At 42.9% G+C, this 21,945-nt stretch overlaps 1 protein-coding gene across 5 annotated transcripts in view; it reads right to left on the bottom strand.

The window, feature by feature from the left end:
- KIF15 (kinesin family member 15) overlaps positions 1–21,945 on the bottom strand; it is a 78,559-nt gene continuing 56,614 nt past the window's right edge. For 2 of the 5 annotated variants that reach the window (XM_086698463.1, XM_025916160.2), the window contains exons 21-35: positions 20,807–20,957; positions 20,513–20,598; positions 19,451–19,520; positions 18,976–19,062; positions 18,061–18,165; positions 17,006–17,128; positions 12,365–12,511; positions 11,476–11,577; positions 11,042–11,206; positions 9,228–9,337; positions 6,433–6,505; positions 5,922–5,959; positions 1,339–1,504; positions 985–1,116; positions 1–651 (exon numbers count right to left, since the gene is read on the bottom strand). In XM_086698463.1, coding sequence (XP_086554589.1) covers positions 589–651; positions 985–1,116; positions 1,339–1,504; positions 5,922–5,959; positions 6,433–6,505; positions 9,228–9,337; positions 11,042–11,206; positions 11,476–11,577; positions 12,365–12,511; positions 17,006–17,128; positions 18,061–18,165; positions 18,976–19,062; positions 19,451–19,520; positions 20,513–20,598; positions 20,807–20,957 — 1,618 coding nt within the window. In that variant the 3' untranslated portion in view covers positions 1–588. Of the gene's footprint in view, positions 652–984; positions 1,117–1,338; positions 1,505–5,838; positions 5,866–5,921; positions 5,960–6,432; positions 6,506–9,227; positions 9,338–11,041; positions 11,207–11,475; positions 11,578–12,364; positions 12,512–17,005; positions 17,129–18,060; positions 18,166–18,975; positions 19,063–19,450; positions 19,521–20,512; positions 20,599–20,806; positions 20,958–21,945 lie in introns of those variants that run through there. The other 3 variants (XR_015248438.1, XM_086698462.1, XR_015248439.1) reach the window with 3 other exon arrangements.

The raw sequence follows: 21,945 nt of genomic DNA on the forward strand, positions 1-21,945 counted from the left end.
TACAAGTTGAACGAACAAGCCTTTAATTCAGCTTTCCTAAGTGAACAATGTAAATCACTTTACGAAACTGTGTTTAAGGGATTTTATTACATTTTGAAAACTGGCCATATTTACAGTCATAAAAAAAATGCTCATGAGAATAAAGTAGGAATACAAAATAACCTATATTAAACAAGTTTGCCTTTCATACATGCTACGCGAACATGAACCTCATGGCAAGTCCTGAAACCACCACATACTGTTAGAGCTTCTGCTACAGGCCTCCGAGGAGAGTATGATAGCATCTAAGGAAGAAATGACCTGGCCAACACCCACTGCAAACCTTAGCTACAGGTTTTTATTTTAAAAATGCAAAAGGTTTTCCCAGTATTTACAGTCGATTTAAAGCTCTGAAATGGGGTGGTAACTTCTAAGCCCACTGCCACAGGGTGCGTGTGGATGCAGAACTTGAATGTCAGCCCTGCTGCCCCACACTCAGGAATCATGCTCCTTAATTCGGCTCTGTTAAATGCACAAGTGTAGGTCTTACTTTTGCAAGAAGAAAGAAAGTCTCCCAAGAGGTGATGCCTACGTAGTTGACCGAGATCCTTACGATTCATTTCTTTTCTTTTCTTTTAAAAATACATTTTCAGCACGCAACTTTTCGGTCTCCTAGGGAACATATTTTTTAAAAAAGGAAAAGGAAAAAAAAAATTCAGGCTCTAAGGCTTACAGGAAGATATTCTTTGCATTCATTAAGTTTATATGTCAAATTAAGATGACAATTTTCAATTTGTAAACTACTAAATGTTAAACGAGAAGCTGATGTGTAAGAGTATGATAACGGATTGAATGATGCTTGGAAATGACAATGACTGACTTTTTCTTTTTTTTGATTCTAAGTTCCCCCCCAAAAAACAGTTAAGTGATTCAATGATTAAACTTTAATTACACACTCATTCTAAAACCTGACTGAGTTTCTTTAGAATAATTTCCAGAGCTTACCTCGGCGAGCCTGACATTCTCCTTCTTCAGCCGCACCACGTACTGAATCTTCTGATGGAGGTTCTGGTGACCTACCAGCTTTCCATTTTCCTCAGCAAGACTCTCCACCTGCTTCCTTAACATTTCCATCTCCTGCAGGCAGATCAATCCAGGGAGGGGAAAATGAACTGCTCTTAATTTTTCTCTTACAACAACATTATTTCATGCCTTCCAAGAGCACAGGGCGTTAGAGGGCCCGGGTTCCCAGGTTTCATGACCAGACATCTCCACGTGTGCTAGAGTGGCTCTGAACCACAGGACGTGTGGTCCTACACGCGTCCTAACTATATGCGAAAAACCAACGCACAAATGCACCTGGAATATTCTCTCCTTTTCTTCGTACAACTCTTCCAGCTTTGATCTCAGTTGTTCCTTTTCTTGGAATGCTTTGGATTCCAAAGTTCTGGTCCGTTCAACTTCCTCAGCCATTCTAAGGCAGTCCATTTCTTTGTTCTGAAGGGCACTCTGGACTTCCTCTAGGCTGTAGCAACAAATATCACTTTGTGGTATTCCAAAGGAACATAATTACAACAGTATTCAAATTAGACATTTTTCACCCAAGCCCAGAATTTTGATTTGAAAGCATCACAAATTATTCAGCCCTCCCCTAGTGACAGCCTAGGGAGATAGCGAGGGCTGCAGATAGGCTTTGTTGTTGTTACTTTACCAAAGACTTTCATTTTGGAAAATTCCTCAAACTATTTCTTAAATAATGAAAATTTAAAAGGTAAACTTTTGGATTCAGCCCATCCGGAGCAAATGTAATTTAAGTATTATGACGGTCTGCATCATTTATTCAAGGCTCCATATATTAATCATTTTTTTTTTTTAATGTTTATACATTTTTGAGAGACAGAGCACGAGCAGCGAAGGGGCAGAGAGACAGGGAGACACAGAATCTGAGCTGTCAGCACAGAGCCCAACACAGGGCTCGAACTCACGAACTGGAGATCATGACCAAGCTGAAGTCGGACGCTTAACTGACTGAGCCACCTAGGCGCCCCTATCTTAATCATTTCTGATTCCAAAAACTGGTTCTCAGACCATGGGACCTTCGTCATTTCTTCAAGGATGTGCTATTTAGAATTTATACACTTTTGAAAAGGAACATGAGGAACAAAGTTATCATGGAGTTCTATAGAATTTCACTGTTTTAATAAAATTGTGTGAATCCTAGAGGCTTCCCAAAAGAAACAAATACTTCTTATTGTATTTTTATGCATATGGAATAGAAGGATTATTTAATGACATAATACTCAGAATTTAATATACCACTTAAGGCCAACTAATTTCAGGAGCAGTGTTTTTAGACTACACTCCCTGAAACCTCAGAAGAATAGCAGGGGGCGGAGGGCACGGACCTTTCCCCCAGTTCACTTGGAGCTGTTCTCCATTTGTCTTGTGTATTTTGCTCCAGTTTGATGAAAAGGTTCTGAGGCATGGCAGACCCTGCTGCTTACCCAAGGGCCATTCCCTTACTTCCTTGCTTATAAGAACTCACTTTAGGGCGCCTGGGTGGCTCAGTCGGTTAAGCGGCCGACTTTGGCTCAGGTCATGATCTCACGGTCCATGAGTTTGAGCCCCATGTCGGGCTCTGTGCTGACAGCTCGGAGCCTGGAGCCTGTTTCAGATTCTGTGTCTCCTCTCTCTGACCCTCCCCCATTCATGCTCTGTCTCTCTCTGTCTCAAAAATAAATAAACGTTAAAAAAAAAAAAAATTAAAAAAAAAAAAACTCACTTTATGTGGGGAAAAAGGAAAAAAAAAAAAAAAAAAAGGAGAAGCACACCGAGTTCCCAAGGGTTGGTAAAAAAAAAAGTAACTGGTCTAAACTAAGCATGGATCTCTCCACCCCACTGCCAGGTACTGGTTTCCTCAGCTTGCTGGAAGTGTTAATTCTGTCCATTAGCACAGGCTGATTCTTGGGAGCTACTAGGAGCTTTTCCCCCGACAAAAGAAAGCCCTTTTGAACCCACCTCACCATAAGCCGGGATCCTCTTGTTGATGACATCTGGGGCTATGAGAGCCATCTCGTGGCAAAGAGGCCACAAGCAAGGGTGCCGAAAGCAGAAGAATGGTAAGGGTATGGGTCCCTGATGGCATCATTGAGTCAATGCGCCTCCAGACTGCTTGTGGTATGAAATTAAACATCTCGTGCCTACACCACTGTCAGCTGGGAATTGGTTTCCTTATAGCTTTTTAAAGGGGCCTCACATACACAAATAGATAATAACATTATGGTAAAAATCACTGCTGTGGGTTGGGACCGATAAAACCGGGTGTGCCATTTTCTAGTGCGTGCTTCTCTCGCACACAGTATCTTCCAGAGACAATGTATCACTCGAGACTCTTGGTCCCTAGATTATGAAATAAATCACGTGCCAACTTACACAGCTTTTATTCTTTTTGCTAGAAGGTCTAAAATGGGCATTATTTCTAAAATAGCCGCAATTCTACACACTATACAGCTGGATTCTCATAGATCCTGTAAGTGATCAGTATTTCTATCCTAGCTCTACAACAAACTGTCTCGGAGCCAGTCCCTGAACTGTATGTATGATCCAAGTATGAAACGAGCTCTGTTCCACATCTACACTCTTTGATGCTATAAAACAGATGACTGGGTAACAAATCTTTCACAAGATAGCTAGTTTTTGTCAGCTGATCACTAAAAAGAATTTTTGATGACAGATTATATAATCTTTGATGTACTAACTTGGAGCTCAAATAATTAATTGTATGACAGGATTCTAACAAAATTTCTTCTGTTGTCATTTACTTACTATATGAATAAGATTTCTCAGCACATATAGTTGTAAAAACAGAAAGTAGGAATAGAATTGATACTGAATATGGTCTCATTCCAGAATTAAGTATAACAGAAAAATGAGCTCATTGAAGCAAGAGCACTAAAATAAAATGCACTGGGATATGCATTTCCAGTGAAATTTTACCAGGTATACTAATTATTTATAAAAACTTATAATAAATTTAGGACACTGTGAGTAATAATTGTAATGAATACTCAATCCGGAAAAAAGACAGCACTAGAGCCATATGAATAAAAAAACACTTACAAATTATTTCCCACTTATATAAATATTTTTGTTGCCAAGGGTACAAAAAATTTTCCAAACAATATGTTAAATTAGGATATAATTCTGTGTAGGTATGGAACGGAAACTCAGTCTGAAAGGAAAAGGAACAATGTGCAATTTTAAGTTTGGTGATTTATTCCCGTGTTGCTAAATGGATAGAAAGTAGCAAGTCAGTTGGATACTTTTAAAAGAACACCACCTGAGCTTTATTTCTATGGCCAGTTCAAGGTGAGACTTTTGATAGGACAATGGCTGGAACAAAAATGGAGACAGGTCAGAAGTGGGATTCGAGCCCACACCTCCAGGTGGAGACCAGAAGCGCTGACCAGAAGCAGGAGCTTGAGGCTGGTGCCTTAGACCACTTGGCCATCCTCATGCCGAGATCTTTATTCCTAAATGGCACTATTTTCAGTATGAGGGAACTTCCATCCTTTCAATGAAAAATTTCAATGATTTCAATGAAATCAACTCAAAAATGTGCAAGAGGGTATATGGTGTTCCAAAAATCTCTTAAGAGGTATATATAACAAGTGAAAATGTTTGAGGACCTCTGTTCCAGATGAATATCTATTCATTTCTAATGTTTTACCATTTTATTTAACACCAACCAGTATACTTATTTTGAACTTGACAGAAAATACAGTATATCTTGTTCATCAAAAAAAATGAAGCAATTTATGGGGCCCCTGGGTGGCTCAGTAGGTTGAGCGTCTGACTCAGCTCAGGTCATGATCTTGTAGTTTGTGAGTTCAAGCCCCACATCAGGCTCACTGCTGTCAGCCTGTCAGTGCAGAGCCCACTTTGGATCCTCTGTCCCCCTCTCTCTGCCCCTCCCTTGCTTGCACTCTCTCCTCACAAAATAAATAATTAAGAAAAAAAAAAGAATGAGGCAGTTTATAAGATTACATAAATATGAAAACTGTATGAATAAACTAAAAATCCTGTTTACAGAACACATGTAAAGAGACCCAAAGTCAAGACAAGAAGAAATCAAGAGTATTGATCTGTGGGTCTCAGGGGGCCTCAAGGTTTTATTTTTTAATTTTTTTTAAATTTTTTTTTAATGTTTATTCATTTTCGAGAGCGAGCAAGTGAGAGAGAGTAGGGGAGGGACAGAGAGAGAGGGAGACACAGAATCCAAAGCAGGCTCCAGGCTCTGAGCTGTCAGCACAGAGCCCAACGTGGGGCTCAAACCCACGAACCACGAGATCATGACCTGATGTCGGACATTTATTTATTTATTTATTAAAAAAAAATTTTTTTTTAATGTTTATTTATTTTTGAGACAGAGAGAGAGACAGAGCATGAACAGGGGAGGGTCAGAGAGGGAGACACAGAATCTGAAACAGGCTCCAGGCTCCAAGCTGTCACCACAGAGCCTAGTGCGGGGCTCGAACTCACGGACTGTGAGATCATGACCTGAGCTGAAGTCGGTAGCTTAACCAACTGAGCCACCCAGGCGCCCCGGGCCTCAAGGTTTTAAATCAGAGGAAACCAGATGGCGTGAAAGAGTAACCGGGTCAGTTATACTGTTCTCACCATCCACGAGGAGAAGATTCATCAACTACTCAAGAGAAACTAAGCCTTTCGTGACACTTACTTCTTTAAGAATTTGTTTGGAATGGCTTCACGTGAGGAGCCCCATGAGCCAGTGGTGTTTAGGAAAACACCTGCTGTGTCGTGTCCACATACTACTGCAGAAGGCAAGAAGTCACCTACCTTGTGGATACAGGAAGTATTTCCTCCCTGAGAGAAGAAAGAGAAGACCAACAAGAACTTCAATTATGAACGAGTGCACTTACTCTGCTTTCATTTTCAGCATCTCTTCAACTAATTTATTCTGTAATAAGATAAAAAAAAAAGATGGCTTAAGTTTTTACTGTTGCTAAGAAAAAGACTGAAAGTAAGCAGTTCATCTCCCTCATGATAATGAAATTAAACCAACACCTTTTTCTAATATCCCAACTGCGCACCCATAAAGGGAGTACATGTCTCTAAGACTTCATGAACTGTGCCCTGGGAGGCCTCACAAAGATGCCCAAAACTTCCTTCTATTCTAAATGCAAAACTGTGTGCAGACAACCGAGCAGCAGACTAACTGTGGAAACGCATGAAGACAAATTCGCTCTCGATTATCAGTGATGTCTAAAAACTGATGGTAAGTATCAATCTTAACAGTGGGAATACAGAAAAAACAAGTTTCAAAAGTAAAAATGGTTTCTAAAAAACATATAACCACAAATGCTAAGTATAAAAGCATTTCTTGGACAAGAAAAACAACTATTATGTAAAAAAAAAAAAGAAAAATTGTACCTTAGCAAGTCTTTCTTTGATCATTTCTTCTTGTTCATTCTTCAGTTGTTGATGACCTGGATTATTCTGTTGGCTGCATAGATGAGAAAGGGAGGAAGGGGAAACACTGTTAAGCATATTCGAGTAGCAATTTCATATCTATTGTATGCAGCAATGCCAAATTCTGCAACGAAAAGCTAACTCTGGTGATTAGGTCAAGTTAGCACAGTTCACAAATGTGACTGATATATGGGGATGAAATAAGGCACCTCCCATGAATTCAGGATGCCCCTCATAAAAAATGAGGTGAACAGAGCAGGGAATCTAATCAAGGCTTGGCTGAAAGTAAAGTAGAAATTTAGCCAAGAATGGTATCTTATGAGGCTCAAATGTGAGCAAAAGGGGCTGAGAGATGGGTGGTCCAGAAGTCTGGTGATCAGCTGGGAGGGGGCATCTCTGGGTATGGGGAGGGTACCTTGGGCCGGCCTGGCACATGGAGCCCCAACACTCCATCTGCTTGGATTTCATGGTCAGCTGGCAATTTTCTGATGACACTCTGGCATCCCATGTATGCTGACACCAGGAAGGGGATTCCCTGAGCACCAGACATAAATCTCCGGACGGAAAAGGAATGCTCCTCTATATAAAGAAAATTACATTCTGGACGATGCATCAGTATCATGTGAATTTGATTAATGTGAGTTCATTCCCTGTAAGCTTGACCAGGGCAGGATCATAAATTGAGTGTCTGTGGGCAGCTCCTGGACCAGGAGGACATCCCCCAAGGAGAAGCTGCCTGAATGCCACAGGCTCCTCTAGAAATATTTCTCACTGATGAGGAAAAGATCGTTTCTTGAAAGAAAGCAGAAGCTCCAGTAGTTTCTTTCATTTAATGAATCTGGCAGCCTAGACAGAAATGGTAATGAGACCTCAGTGAGGAAAACGCCCGGAATCATTAGGGAAGTGTTTTCTATGCTCTACTCTAAAAGTGGGTAAACTTTTTCCTGTCCAGGGCCAGACAAAATGTTCTAGGCTTTGGGAGCTGTGGGGTCTCTGACACAACTATTCCACGTGGCTGCTGTAATGCAAAAGGAGCCACAGCAGTATTGAAATGAAACAGCGTGACTATGATCCAATAAAACTGTCTTTACCAAACGCGCTGTGGGCTGGATCCGACCCCAGAGTCACAGTTTTCTCCCACTCTAATCTTTCAGGAAGGAGGTTCTGTATGGCTCCTCATAAGGGACATGTGGCTATGAAATAAAGTTGTTTTTTTTTTATTTTTTTTTTAACATTTATTTATTTGAGAGACAGAGACAGAGCATGAGCATGTGAGGGGCAGAAATAGGAGGAGACACGGAATCTGAAGCAGGCTCCAGGCTCTGAGCTGTTAGCACAGAGCCCGACGTGGGGCTCGAACTCACAAACTGCGAGATCGTGACCTGAGCCGAAGTTGGACGCTTAACCGACTGAGCCACCCAGGCGCCCCGAAATAAAGTATTTTTTACCTGTGATTTTATAAATGGGCTAGGAACATTCTATCTTCCATGCTCAAACTAGCTCTTGATAAAAGACAATGTACCAAGTACAATGTTCTTCTTTATTGGGGGCGGGGGGAGGGGTTGATGGGGAGCATGTGGCCAGGCTGCGGACGACCTGCATTGGAATCACCTGGAAAGGGAAGTGAAATCCCCGGGAGGGGCGCTACTAAAATGAGCATGTGCGACGCTCACTGAAACCTGAAGCATTTGGGAAAGGACTGTCAGCACAGCCACCACTACCGTCTTCCAGTATCTGTTGTCTTCGTTAGGTTTCGGACAGAGCATCTCAGGCCCACTTCCGGGCAGGGAGGGGGAACTGCAGGAGGGGACAGTGTCTGCCCGAGACCTGCTGGCAGCAGCAGGAACAGCAGGCACCCTTAATCTGGGAAGCTGAATTCAGTAAGGGCCTTCATCCCAAACGGAGACCTCTCTCTGCTTCACTTCAACTTGCTATACGATTTTCCTGGTCACCCTCATCTCTAAGCCCTCACTCAGAAAAGTCCACAGAAGGGCAGGATCATAATTCCGCCTTGTATACCTAATATCTGCCATTTATTGACTGACTCCCTTCTGCCAACCACTGTAACCGGCACTTTATACATGTTATTTTTGGTGTTTAAAACACCTTGTGAGAGAGCTATCATTTTCCTCATTTGACGGCTAAGGAAACTAAGTCACTAGAAGTCAAAAACTGTGCCCAAAGTCACAGGACTTTCAAGTGTCAGCGATAGGACAAAGCCTAGCTGCCTGGGACATACTGCCCTGTCACTAGCAAATACAACTAGAAAGTGCCTTGGCTAAAGGCAAACCACCTGCACAGAGGTACCCAAACCCAAGGGAATGCTCCTCAGTAAAGCTCCTTCCTGCGCAGGAGCATTCCCTGGACCATGAGTCACGAAGCCAAAGAAACTGGTAGGAAATCCTCCCTTTTTCTGCTGGCCCTCTTGAACCTTCTCTGTTGCTTCCCCACCCCAACCCCCTTTTCTTAAAATAGAAGCAGACAGTTTGGTTCAAATTTTTCACAGGTTTCAAATTCCTTTCAATAGCTCTACAACAATGCGAAGGTTAACAGAGTAGGTGATACCATGAAGGCCTATTCTCCCACTCAAAAAAGCGACCCCCTCATCAGACCTGACTCCAAAGCAACTGACAGAGCACCCCCTGGACTGGGGGTGAACGCTGCGCATGCCGTGAAACCAATTTCAACCGCTTTTACCTAACTGTACACGGGCAGGCCAAGATTTAGCCCACAGAGTTCTGGTGGCTCTTTCTCACCTCTTGTGCTTTTCCCTTTCAAGATCATCCAGCTGACTTTGCAGGAGCCAGTTCCTTTCTCTTAGCTGCTCAGCTTCCAGGCGGAGGTTTTCCATTTCACACAACTGCTCCTAAGAAGACAGCAAATCATGTCTTTTTAGAAGATACATTGTAGTAGGTGTTATTTTGCTCCCCAAGGCCACAAAGGAGACACATATTCATCTTTTTAGCCCCTTCCTATGCACAGAACACTGCACTGGGTGTCGCTGGATAACAAGTAGACTACGACAAGCTTTTGGGGATTTTCATACCCACAGGGTGTTAAACATAGTCTCTTATCAATAGCACACAATTCATTAAAATGCCTTTATGAAAAATGATGGCCAAAAGTCCATACTTTCATAAATGTTCTATTTGATTCTATTTAATAAATTCTAATTAAAAACAAAACTGATACAGGGAATAGAGTCAGTAATACTGTAAAAACGTTGTATGGTGATAGGTGGTAACTACACTTGCGGTGAGCACAGCATAATGGATGGAACCATGTTGTACACAGTGTGCAACTGATGTGCCACAGCCATCGCTCAAAATCCCCAAGTGAGCTCTAATTTGAAAATCACGGGCACAACCATCCAGAAGAAATAAATGCTTGTCTGCAAGGGGTGTCCTTTTCCATTTACTTCTCCTTGTCCATTGTCCGATTTCTTTTAAGCTGACCCAATTTCCTCTGAGTACTAAAATCATGCCAATCTGGGTAACAGCCACATTCCTCAGCAGATTGAGAGCTGCCCTAATTAAAAAGGCAAGGAGTGATCCCCTCCACGAGGAACGAAGCCTGAGAGACAGCTAATTCTGTTCCTGAACAAAACCTCACTCCAGAGCCAAGGCCTCACAGCCTAAATGCGATCTTCTGTGAAGCATCCTATCTACTCCACCCACACCTGTCCACACCTCCACACCACACACCTCCCTCCCCTCGATACTCCTCGAAACACACTCTCCCTGTGCAGAATCACCATAACCCCAAGTCCCTGAGTAAAAAAAAGTAAAACAGAAGTTTAAAGGAATGGCAAACAAGAGAAGATTATTAACTACCTGAGACAAAAGCGAATCTCTAGAATATACAGAGAATGCCTACAAATTGTTAAGGGAAAGTCCAATGATAGCAAGACGGGCAAAGGATATAGGTCAGAGAAACAAAACGTGCTCCATCTTACTCTTTTTCCTTTTTAAGTTTTTTTTAATGTTTATTTATTTTTGAGACAGAGAGAGACAGAGCACGAACAGGGGAGGGTCAGAGAGAGAGAGAGACGCAGAGTCCAAAGCAGGCTCCAGGCTCCCAGCTGTGAGCACAGAGCCCGACGCGGGGCTTGAACTCACGGACTGTGAGATCATGACCTGAGCTGAAGTCGGACGCTCAACCAACTGAGCCACCCAGGTGCCCCTCCATCTTGTTCTTAATGAGAAAAATACAAATTTACAACCGTAGCAAGACAGCGTATTTAGCTATGAAACTGGCAAGGATGTAAGTCAGGCGGCACTGTGATCAGAGTAGCTGGCACAGCCTGTGTTTGACACCATCATAGAAACAGGGAGATGACGGCTGCAGACTTGGTTATATGGAAATGGGGCTACCGTGAGAGCCTCCAGGGACCGCCAGCCAGGTAGTCTGCAGTCTGCGGGGAGAGGAAGGCTTTTCTGCCTGCCCTTTATTTAGTTCTGTGCCTGATGAATTTTGTACCCTCAGTAACCATGAAAGATACTGTTTCTTTTGTTGATTTTGGATACTGTTTCTTTTAAAAGATTTTTTTTGAAAAAGACGATCCAGTTACCTTCATTCTGAGGATTTCAGCATTTTTGACTTCTCGGTCTTCGTTTAGCTTTGTGACAAGGTGTTGCAAAGAAACCTTAGATGCTCTTCCGTCTTCTATCTCTTGTTCTTGGGTTTCTAGGAGTTTTGCCAAGTGTGTTTGAAAGTGAGGTGGTGTTCTAGGGCTCTAAAATAAAATTAAATTCCATCCAAACACCTGATTAAGTGATATTTTATAAAGATTTCATTTCAAATGAAAACACTTAGCTATTCAGCCTATCATTCTAATTCCTGTGCAGGTGAAACAAATAAAACACCAGTACCTTTTTATCAAGTAAAGAGTAGAAAAGGTACTGGTGAAAATCTCTTTCTATAAAAACACAAAGCTACAGTCTTAGTAATGTCCACACTTGCAATCCCCCACGAAACCGTTCCATGTCCCCAGAGCACAGGTACCTGGGGATGCTCAGCAGCAGAATCCATTACGTGTTCAAGCTGTCTCATTTTGAAGTTATATTCATTCTTTTTCTGTTCTACTTCCTCTTTCTTCTGGTTTAGCTGAGAAAATCGAACAGATGAAGGTGGCAAGTTAGAACTGGGCACATGGCCCGGTTAGAACAGACAAACTTCCCAAGGTGTGAGGATACAGACTTTTCACATTATTTTCTCAGGCTTTCATTAAATACTGCTTGAAAAGCAGTAAGGTGTTAAAACCAACCCAAACCACAGCAATGCTCACAGTCCGTAGCTGTCGACCCTGCGGCTGCCGTTCACATCCGTAAACGCTGGTTGCTGCTACAACCCTCCCCTCTCCCTCTCTCCCACAGACTTATTTACACTTTTTTTAAAAAACATTTTTAATGTTTACTTATTTTGAGAGGAAAAGACAGCATGAGCGGAGGAAGGGCAGATAGAGAGGGAGAGGGAGAATCTGAAGCAGGCTCCACACTCAGCACGGAATCCGATGTGGAGCTCAATCTAACACTCGTGAGATCATGACCTGAAACAAAATCAAGAGTCGGACGCTTAACTGACAGAGCCACCTAGGTGCTCCTAAAAACAACTTTTTAAAGCTTCGCTGGTAATCAAAGGGTCGTTTGAGGAAAATAAAATGTAAAACAGCAGCCAAGAGGAGGATACAAGTCAGCCATAACCTTGCCCCAGAGGTTAGAACTTGCTGGCGCGTGTCAGGGGGCCGAGGGTGGGCAGAGAGGCAGCTGAGCAAGTCGGAACACACGTGAGCAACCAAGTTGTTCAGAGCCCGCAGTGCAGCCTGACCACCTAAGTGCCCTGTTGGCCCACCTTGCCGTATACAGAGAGAATGAGCCGCGGCACTGGACCTCACCTCGTGCTGAAGTTCTTGGATCAGGGCCTCCTTCTTGGCCATCTCCTCCTGGGCAGACTGAAGCAGCTCTGAGTGCTTCTTCGAGGCCTCGGTGAGCTTGTTCAGTTGCTCGGTGGCATGAGCCAGGTCCTCGCAGAGCATATCCCTCTGTTGGGATGATCCCCGCAAAGAAAGATTGCTTTCATAATTGTATACTCCACTAAGGATTTGCAAATCACTAGTATGTGCAAATTGCAAAAGGTTAAAAAGTCTTAAATAAGAACTTTTAACTTTTTTTTTTGCTTATGTGCTAATCCAGTCCAAAGCAAACAAGCAGTTATTATTTATTTATTTATTTATTTATTTATTTATTTATTTATTTATTTATTTTTAACATTTACTCATTTTTTGAGAGACAAAGAGAGACAGTACAAGAGGGAGAAGGACAGAGAGAAAGGGAGACACAGAATCCAAAGCAGGCTCCAGGCTCTGAGCTGTCAGCACAGAGCCCGATGTGGGGCTCAAACCCATGAGCGGTGAGATCATGACCTGAGCCAAAGTCGGACGCTTACCTGACTGAGCCACCCAGTCACCCCATTTAAGAACAGGTCTAAAGAGAAACATTACAGGAAATTCATACAGGTATCCCAATTGGGGTTTCAGTGCATTCCACCCCTTTCGCTTAACACTGAACATTTCCTCTGACCCCCCAGGATCTCAAAGCTGATTGGTCGCTCTTTCCGTATGAGGACTCCAGAAACAGGTCCCTAGCTTACCCGCTATCTGACCAATTGACTCTAGTCCTTTATACATTGGAAGGTAGATAGCTATAAAGATAGGTACCCCTCGGCCAGTTGGGGAGGGGCTGGGCAGTCACCAGGTAGTGATACATTGTCATAGGCCATCAGAGTTTCAGAGGAGTAGCTTGATGGAAAGTGGCAGAGAGAATTAGAAGTCCTGTGGGTTGCATACATAATTCTGTGTACACAGCATGTAATCCCTATCAAGTTAGAACAGAATCTGCTTACTCTAACTCTCCAAATGTGCATGTATATATGTACGTATACATATTTATATCACTATAAATATGTTAACATGTGTAATACTGCATATAACAGGTATATGTGATATATATTAATATGTGTATCACCTAAAAAAATGTACGTACATATATAAATGATATGATATAAAAGTATGTGGAAAATGTTTGTAATACGTCAGGCATACATGCACACACACACACATACTTGATGTATCACAAACACTTTTCCACATATTCATTCTTTTATCACATCATTTTTCATTGGGCGGGCTTGAGTTCATCTTAAGTATGCACCACAATTTAGCCCATCACTGAATACTTTGGCTGATTTGAATTTTTCACTATCATATGCATTATATTCTCATACCTAGATTCTTTCTTTTTTAAAAATTATTTTTTAACATTTATTTATATTTGAGAGAGAGAGAGAGAGAGAGAGAGAGAGAGAGCGTGAGCGGGGGAGGAGCAGAGAGAGAGGGAGACACAGAATCCAAAGCAGGTTCCAGGCTCCGAGCTGTCAGCACAGAGCCTGGCATGGGGCTCAAACTCATGAACCGTGAGATTGTGACCTGAGCAGAAGCCAGATGCTTAACCAACTGAGCCACCCAGGCGCCTCCCTACTAGATTATTTCTTTAGGCTAATTTCTAAAAAGTGCAAACTCGAAGCATATGCAAAAAAATTAAGGCTGTGTATTACTAGACCACCTCCCCAAAGGCTGAACTTAAACTTCATCACAAGTGTCAGTAATCACCTTTCTCTGCATATCTTAATATTTACTAGCTGTAAGATCAAACGGTAGCTTTGTGCTTAATTTCGCATTTCTTTTAGCAAGGTTTCTAGGCCACTATCTTCTTCCTGGGGGAGCTGCTCATGCACCTTCCTGTATCCATTCACCACCAGGGTGTGTCTGTCCTTTCTTGAGTATTGACCTAAAAGCTCTTCTATGGATTAAGGCAAAGATCCCTTTGTCATTAGTTGTAAGTACTTTAGCTGAGGAAGCCAGGTGATTAGTAAAAGGGGGAACGTGAAGTGACTGTGGGATGATTCCCCTCGAATCTAAGATACTTCAACATGCACTGTCACACATTTTTTAAGAGAAGAACGAGAAAGACACAGGAGACAAAGGGAGTAAGGAAGAGCCTGGAGGTGAATTGTACTGAGCTCCCATCATTAGCCACTCCCACTCAAACAGCCAGGCTTCCCTCCACGCTTGGGCAACAGGCAGTGTGGAACTGAAGATTTAGTCCCCATTTTATACTTGTACAAGACCTTAGGGTGTGACTTTTGTGTGCTACTTTCCACTTTCTTTTTTTTTTAATGTTTATTTATTTATTTTGAGAGGAGTGGGGGGACGGACAGAGAGAGAGAAGGAGAGAGAGAATCTGAAGCAGGCTCTGCACTGTGAGCGTGGGGCCCAACGTGGGGCTCAATCTCACAAACTGTGAGATCATGACCTGAGTCAAGATCAAGAGTCAGATGCTTAACTGACTGAGCCACCCAGGCACCCCTAAATTTCTTTTTTTTTTTTTTTTAATTGAAGTACAGTTGACACTGTGTACAAACTTTCCAACTCACCTCCTAAAAATACTGCCAGCTCCCACGGACTGAGCAACTCACAAGCTGCCAGTCAGTTCCTAAGCCCTTTCCATGTGTCACCTCATTTCACCTCCTCTTAGGCACTAGGCGGCAGTGTTATCTCTGCTCCAGAGACGTGACGAATGAGGCAGAGACAAGTGTAACTTTCACAGCGTCACACAGCCAGGACTCAGACTCCACAGCAGCCAGCTCCGCAGCCTGTGCCCTAACAGCTTATTACTCTTGTCTTGTGCTCCTGCGGCCTGGACCGTCCTTGTCTATTTTCATCTCCTTGCACTGCAGGTGTGTTAGCTTCGAGTCCTTTCTGGCATACAGGAGGCCAGAAATACAGACTCCTGGGTAAATCTGCCTTGGAGATCTATCCCCACAGGTTCTAACGCTCAAAACTAGCGCATACACCGTGTGTTTCACCAACTTTCCCCAGGCTGCTATTTCTCCATCTCAGACGTACAAGGAACCGTCTTCGGTCACTGTGGCTAGAGCCCTCGGCACCCACTCTGCTTGCTGTTGCCACGGCACACGTCCTGCGGACCCCACAACTGCCTGCTGAACTTCTAAAGCACTGCTCAGTTCTAGCTTGCCAACATTCCCACCACCACTTCTGGGCTCTGGCCTTTTCACCTTTGGCCTGGGCTTGAAGTCTATGCAGCCGACACTCTTGGAGACTCTCGGTGACACAGACTCCATCCGTCTCCACCTCAGCTCTCCCCCCACAGCCGGACAGGCCCCACCAACACCCACAGCCCCCTCCCTAGCGAAGCCCTGTACAAATACTATCTCCTTTGGGAAGTGCTCTGCGATTTTGGCACAGTCACTCCCCTCCTCCCTTTCCTGTGCTCCCAGATCCTTTGTTAGATCAAGATACATTTAACTCTTAAAGTAGATAGCATATTTTGACGTAAGTAACAGTTTCAATCATTCTTCCAGGCAAGGACAAATGGTAGGTGGGTTCAATAAATATTTGTTGTTTCTTTCATGGATAGCATAGTTTAGCAAGAAAGCTTTACTTCTAAAGCAACCACAGAGTAGTATATATGGTGGGTTACCATTTGTGTGAGAAAAAGAAAACTAAATGTATATGGGATTTGCCTAAAATGTCTCTGGAAGTAGGGCATCTGGGTGGCTCAGTTGGTTAAGCGGCCAACTTCGGCTCAGGTCATGATCTCATGATTCACGGGTTCGAGCCCCACATCGGGTTCTCTGCTGTGAGCGCAGAGCCTGCTTCAGATCCCCTGTCCCCCTACCTCTCCCTCCCCCATTCACACTTGCTGTCTCAAAAATAAACATTTATTTAAAAAAAAAAATCTCTGGAAGGATACATGACAGAATATCTACTGCTTTATGTAATTTGAATTTTGAGCCATGTGACAGTACTGCTTGCTTGCTTGTTTATTTACTTATTGAGAGAAAGAGAGAGAGAGAGAGAGAGAGAGCGTGCGCACGTGGAGGGGAGGGGCAGAGAAAGAGGGAGAGAGAATCTTAAGCAGGTTCCACGCCCAACGCAGAGCCTGACTCGCAGAGCCTGACTCAGGGCTCAATCTCACCACCCTGGGATCATGACCTGAGCCAAGATGGAGAGTTGGCCGCTCTACTGACTGAGCCGCCCAGGCGTCCCAGTACTGCTTCATTTAAAAATAGACACATTTACACCAACAACGAAAAATTAAAACCACTTTAGCTAAAACCTACCTCAGCTGGTTAACCTGTTAACCAGATCTTTCTTTGCTCCCTGCTGCTACCACTCCAAGTAAACGCAGTGGCCAATCTGCTCCCCTTTGGGAAGAGGGTCAGTTACAGGAACTTACCAGGTGTTAGCACAAATGAATGCATATCAACTGGATAAAGTATAACAATTTTAGTGTTATCTATTACTGGCCTAACTACCCTATGGGAAAATGGCTCTAATTATGACTTGTCCCTTTAAAAAGCCCTCTATTTCTTCATTAATAACCTCCACACACATACACATACAAACATTGACAAGGAAAAAGGCAAAAAAGAGTCAGGATGTGTTAACATGTACCTCTATGTCCTCAGAGAGTATTCTCAGTCTAAGGGCTTCCTTCAGGTCCAGAATCTCCACTTCCTGTTTCTTAATCAACACTTTGCTCTCTTCCTTGTCAGCCAAAGCAGAGTTGTGTTTGCACTGCAGAAAGAAAGTTGTAAGAGCTGTCTGCTTTCCTGTGCTTATTTTTTCACTAAAATAACAAGAAGGAGTCTGAGCTCCGAGGTGATGATGAGACTAACACAAATAGTTCAATAACTACTTATTGGACAAACGAATGGAAGAATAAGTGCATGAATGGTGAAGAGAAGTCAAAAAGTCCCACAGGGAGCGGTGAAAAACCACTCAGGTTTTCTTACTGTTTTTTGGTCATCTCTGCCCCTAACAATGGGGCTCAAACTCCCGACCCAGAGACCAAGAGTCGCACTCTTCACCAACTGAGCCAGCTGGGCGCCCCATATTAATTATTATCACACCTTTATCAAGAAACTGCCTTCAGCAACAAACGTGAGAACAGCAACCTCCCTTTGTAGCAGAGGAATGACCAACGTGGGCAAAAAACTTGACCTTGACCCGAGGTGAGGAGGAAGCACCAACATTCAACTTAGATATGTGCGCGCGTGAGGGGGAAAGTAGTTACTCGTAGAAAATACTTACTTGAGGAAACCAGAAAGTCCAATAATGGAAAAACTCACTCGCTATACAAGGAATGTCTCTGAACTTAACCAAAATGTGTCACTGTTTTTCCTCAAAGCAACGAAGGAACACCACATACCCTTAACTATCACAGTTTACAACCGGCCTGCTTCTGATCAGCAATTCCCAATCGGTGCACACAGAGCACTGAACCCAGGCCAGGACGATCAGAGCAGGGTGGCAGCGGGCACCGCCTCGCAGGGGTCAGCATATTAAAAGCTCTGTAAGTTCTGCGAATCCAGAAACCTGTTGAGGCTTTGACTAGGATTTCCAAACCGATTTGACCACAGCAATCCTTTTGTTCTGGTGTAGCATTTGTCAAACTCTTGAAGAATTTGGGGAGTGCTCAAATGTATCTTGTCGGTTACAGAACTTACACTGATGTCCTTCAGTTCTTGCTTCAGGGTGTCTATAGTTTCTGTTTTTTCACACACCGATGTTCTCAGCTCCTGGATCTGGCTCATGAGGTCAGCTACAACTTCCTGATGAGGAGAGAAACAATGTCTTCACACCCAATGACATTAAGGAGACCATTACTGAGGTAAACAACAGTTTACCTCTCCGAAAGACAACAGGAGAAGTCCATTTTGTTTTAGCAAAATACGTCACATTATATTATTATCAGTTTGTATATCAATGGCCTTACTCTATTTGATTTCATCATTTGCTTTGGTTTTTCTGAATGAGTTATAGGTAGGCATACAAGAAATTTATACCTAACTTTATACTTGGACATGCATATTTCATTTACTATCCTAATTAAAGACAACACACCAGAAATCTGACAGTTTGTATCATGGGACTCAGAGTCAACCAGAAAGGCTCACACTAACAGCAGCCTAGTGAAGAGAGGCAGGATGGGTTTTAGAAACAGTGCCACCGGCGGGCCACCTGGGTGGCTCAGTCGGTTAAGCATCCGTCTCTTGATTGCAGCTCATGTCATGATCTCACGGTTACTGGGATCAAGCATGCTTAAGATTCTCTCTCTCCCTCTCCCTCTCCCCCCACCCCAAAACAAAAAAAATATATAAAAAAATAATAAAAATAGAAACAGTGTCATCAGAAGTAGTAGAACAGTTTGCTCTTGAAGTTACGTGGAGAATTAATAATAATAATAATAATAATAATAATAATAATAGAAGATCCCCTTCTCTGCCGACCTTGGAAGACAAACAAGGCCTAAGTGTCTACAGGAATGCCAGCTACCAGTCACCCTGCGGGCAGGGGACGGGAACATTAAAGCCTCACTTATGAAGAAAATAAGGAGGGATTCAGCTTCAACCTCTACCAACCTTGTCAGCATCTCTAGACTTTTCCAGAGAACGAATTACTTTTTCGGTAGCATATAAACTCTCTTCCAGTTTCTGTACTTTTGCCATCTATGGGGAAAAATAACTGTTTTTAGAAAAAGAATTAAATTCCAAAGCCAACCACATACACATATAGGGGGGAAAAAAAAGAAGTTGAAATCTCCTTTTCATATTGTATGGTGCTCATCAGGTAACACTTGAAAAGGAGAAGCTGGGTTAAAAGGCATTGATTCTGTGGGTCTCCACCAGGGGGCCACCAACAAAGTATGATTATAGCCTTCCAGGAGTTAGAAAAACAAGAGTTCAAAAATAATACAACCAACCAAAAAGCCCATCTATTTTTACTACCTATTTTCGACACCTGAGAGCTGAAACCTTGTTCATAATGCACCTCTCCAGACACCGGACCGGGAGTTACAGACGTCGAAGGCTAGAATTAAGAGCACAGATCACTCACCTGCTGCTCGCATTTGGCTATCTCTTTCTGTTTCTCCTGGTGCACAACCTCAAGAACTTCTAATATTTCTCTGAAAGAAAAGAATGATCTTTTTTACTCATGACTTCATCCAATGGAAACAGGAAGTGGGTGCATTTGCACAGAAGAGATTCCGTGAACGGCAACGGAACTTTGTTTGGCACACGCTTGGCATCAGGCATTGCGTTCCAGCAGGAGTCAAGATCTGAACCCGTTTCTTCAACAAACCAAAGAGAACCTATCTTTGTGCTATGAGTTTCTCTTTCTTTGGAGCACTCAGGACTTGCTGACATAAGCATGTGTTTATTACCTATCTCTCTGTGCTAGAATGTGAAACTCACGGGGATGGGGATATTTTGTTCACTGTCTTACCTCTAAATAAATGTTCTGGCACTTACCAGAATAGTGCCTGGCTTGTTGGATATCACCTAGTGTTTGAACAACTAAATGGTTAACTGTTTCCCAGCTAAGATGTATGCCCACTAGATGTAGTTACCTCCGTATCCCCAGGCCTAGACGAGAAGCCGAGTCGTACTAAAAACTCTACAGGTATCTGCCGAATAAACAAATACTTCCTCTTGCTACAGTAATGATCATCCTGCTGGCTGAGGCCAAGAGACTGACAGAGATCACCAAGGAAAAGAACTTGGAGAGACAGGCAAGAAGGACAATGGCATTCCGTATTAAAGGACCAAGAGAAAAACAGAGCAGCTAGAAAAAGAATAGTAGAGACAGAAATAAAAATCAGTCCCCACCTTCCAGTTATAAAAATACCGAGATTTATTTATAGAAGGACCAGAGTTCTGATCACCATCAACTGCTATTCATTTCAAAAGTAGCGTAGCTACTTCCTGAATGCTTTTGAAAAATTAAGTTTCTCTACATAGCCTCTTATACAAAAGAATCGGATATTCACTTTGGAATGTTTTAAAAAAATAACCTTACAGGGCATCAGCAATAAAAAAAACCCAAACAACTCAAGATAAAGAATGTGATAGTAAATGATACTCTAGTCAACTAATGGAAAAGATAAATAGCACTCACTTAGAACTGTTTTCTTTATCTTCTTCAAATTGTAATAATAATTTGTTATTGCGTTCTTTTTCTGCCTCAAAAAGCTCCACCAAATTCTAAAAGACAATGTTATATTAGATTTTAAGAAATTGTTACTAGCAATGCACAGTCAACAAACACATCAAGTACCTTCTATGTTGGCAGGCATGAGGGGCCAGTACAGAAGTTAGGAAGAGGTCAATAAACAGGCCTTGCCCTGTGCTCCAGGGAACAATCACACATTCAGGACAAATTCATCAATAACCAATACCTTTCTTAACTTACATTCAGATCAGATTTCAGAGTTTCATTTTCATTTTTGCAGTTTTGGAGGTTTTTTGAAAGTTGGTCAATTTCAAACTTCATTACTTCTTGTAAGTTGTCATAGGAATCCTGTAGGCAGGCTTTGCTCTCAAGAAGCTTTTCCTTTTCTAATCTTTATCAGGAAAACATTTTTACAATGGTCAATATAAACATCAAATGTAGTTCTGCGAGTTCAATTACCGGCAGTTCCACTGCTCCTGTCTACAGACCGTGCCCAACTTACAGAAGCCTTGACTGACGTGACCGTGTGTGGGATGCCCACGATGCACAAACATGCAACACACAATGGACCACAGAGCAGTGTGACGGGGCCGGAGGAGACAGGGTGGGCATGTTAGCTTGAGCCATATACCTCCTCATTCTGCCTCCCATGGTCTCAACCAGACATACTTAACTCGTGGGCAATTTTGAGTCGTGGATTCATTTTAGGGAGTTCCAGACCTAACCCTTCCTTACATAAGCTAGGAAATGGCCGTTCACTTAGTTCTGTTGACACCTCACCTCTATTCATTCATCACATATCCTCTCAATTCTAGGAAGATTTTAAGATGGCAAACGTGGCTTTGGTTTGAGCAAGAGAGTAACTCCCTCAGAAAGAACCATTTCTTAATTCACATGATTATTGTTTCCCGCTTCTCAGGTTCTCATCCTCTCGTTCTGCGCTGCACCTGCTGTGACAGGCCCAAACATCCAGGGCTCGGCCAAGAACTAGTGAACAATGAACCTGACTCTGCACCATCCAAAAGAGATGTCCCAGCTTGTAAACAGATTAGGCAGGGATTCATCTGCTTTACTTGCTGAAAGCAGAGCAGAAGTGTCACATTACAAAGTGGTACAGGGGTGTCTGGGTGGCTCAGTCGGTTAAGCGTCCGACCCTTGATTTCGGCTCAGGTCATGGTCGGTTTGTGGGTTTGAACCCTGCACTGGGCTCTGTGCTGAGAGCGTGGAGCCTGCTTGGGATTCGCTCTCCCTCTCTGCCCTTCCCCTGCTCATGTGTGCTCTCTCTCAAAACAAATAAACTTACAAAAAAACCCAAAAAACAAAACCAAAGTGGTATAAATCAATTGCTAAAGAGAGGCATACAGACAATAGACCAGAGG

Source organism: Puma concolor, chromosome A2 (genome assembly GCF_028749965.1).
Source record: "Puma concolor isolate L17-30 chromosome A2, mPumCon1.1.hap2, whole genome shotgun sequence".
Lineage (NCBI taxonomy): Eukaryota > Metazoa > Chordata > Mammalia > Carnivora > Felidae > Puma > Puma concolor.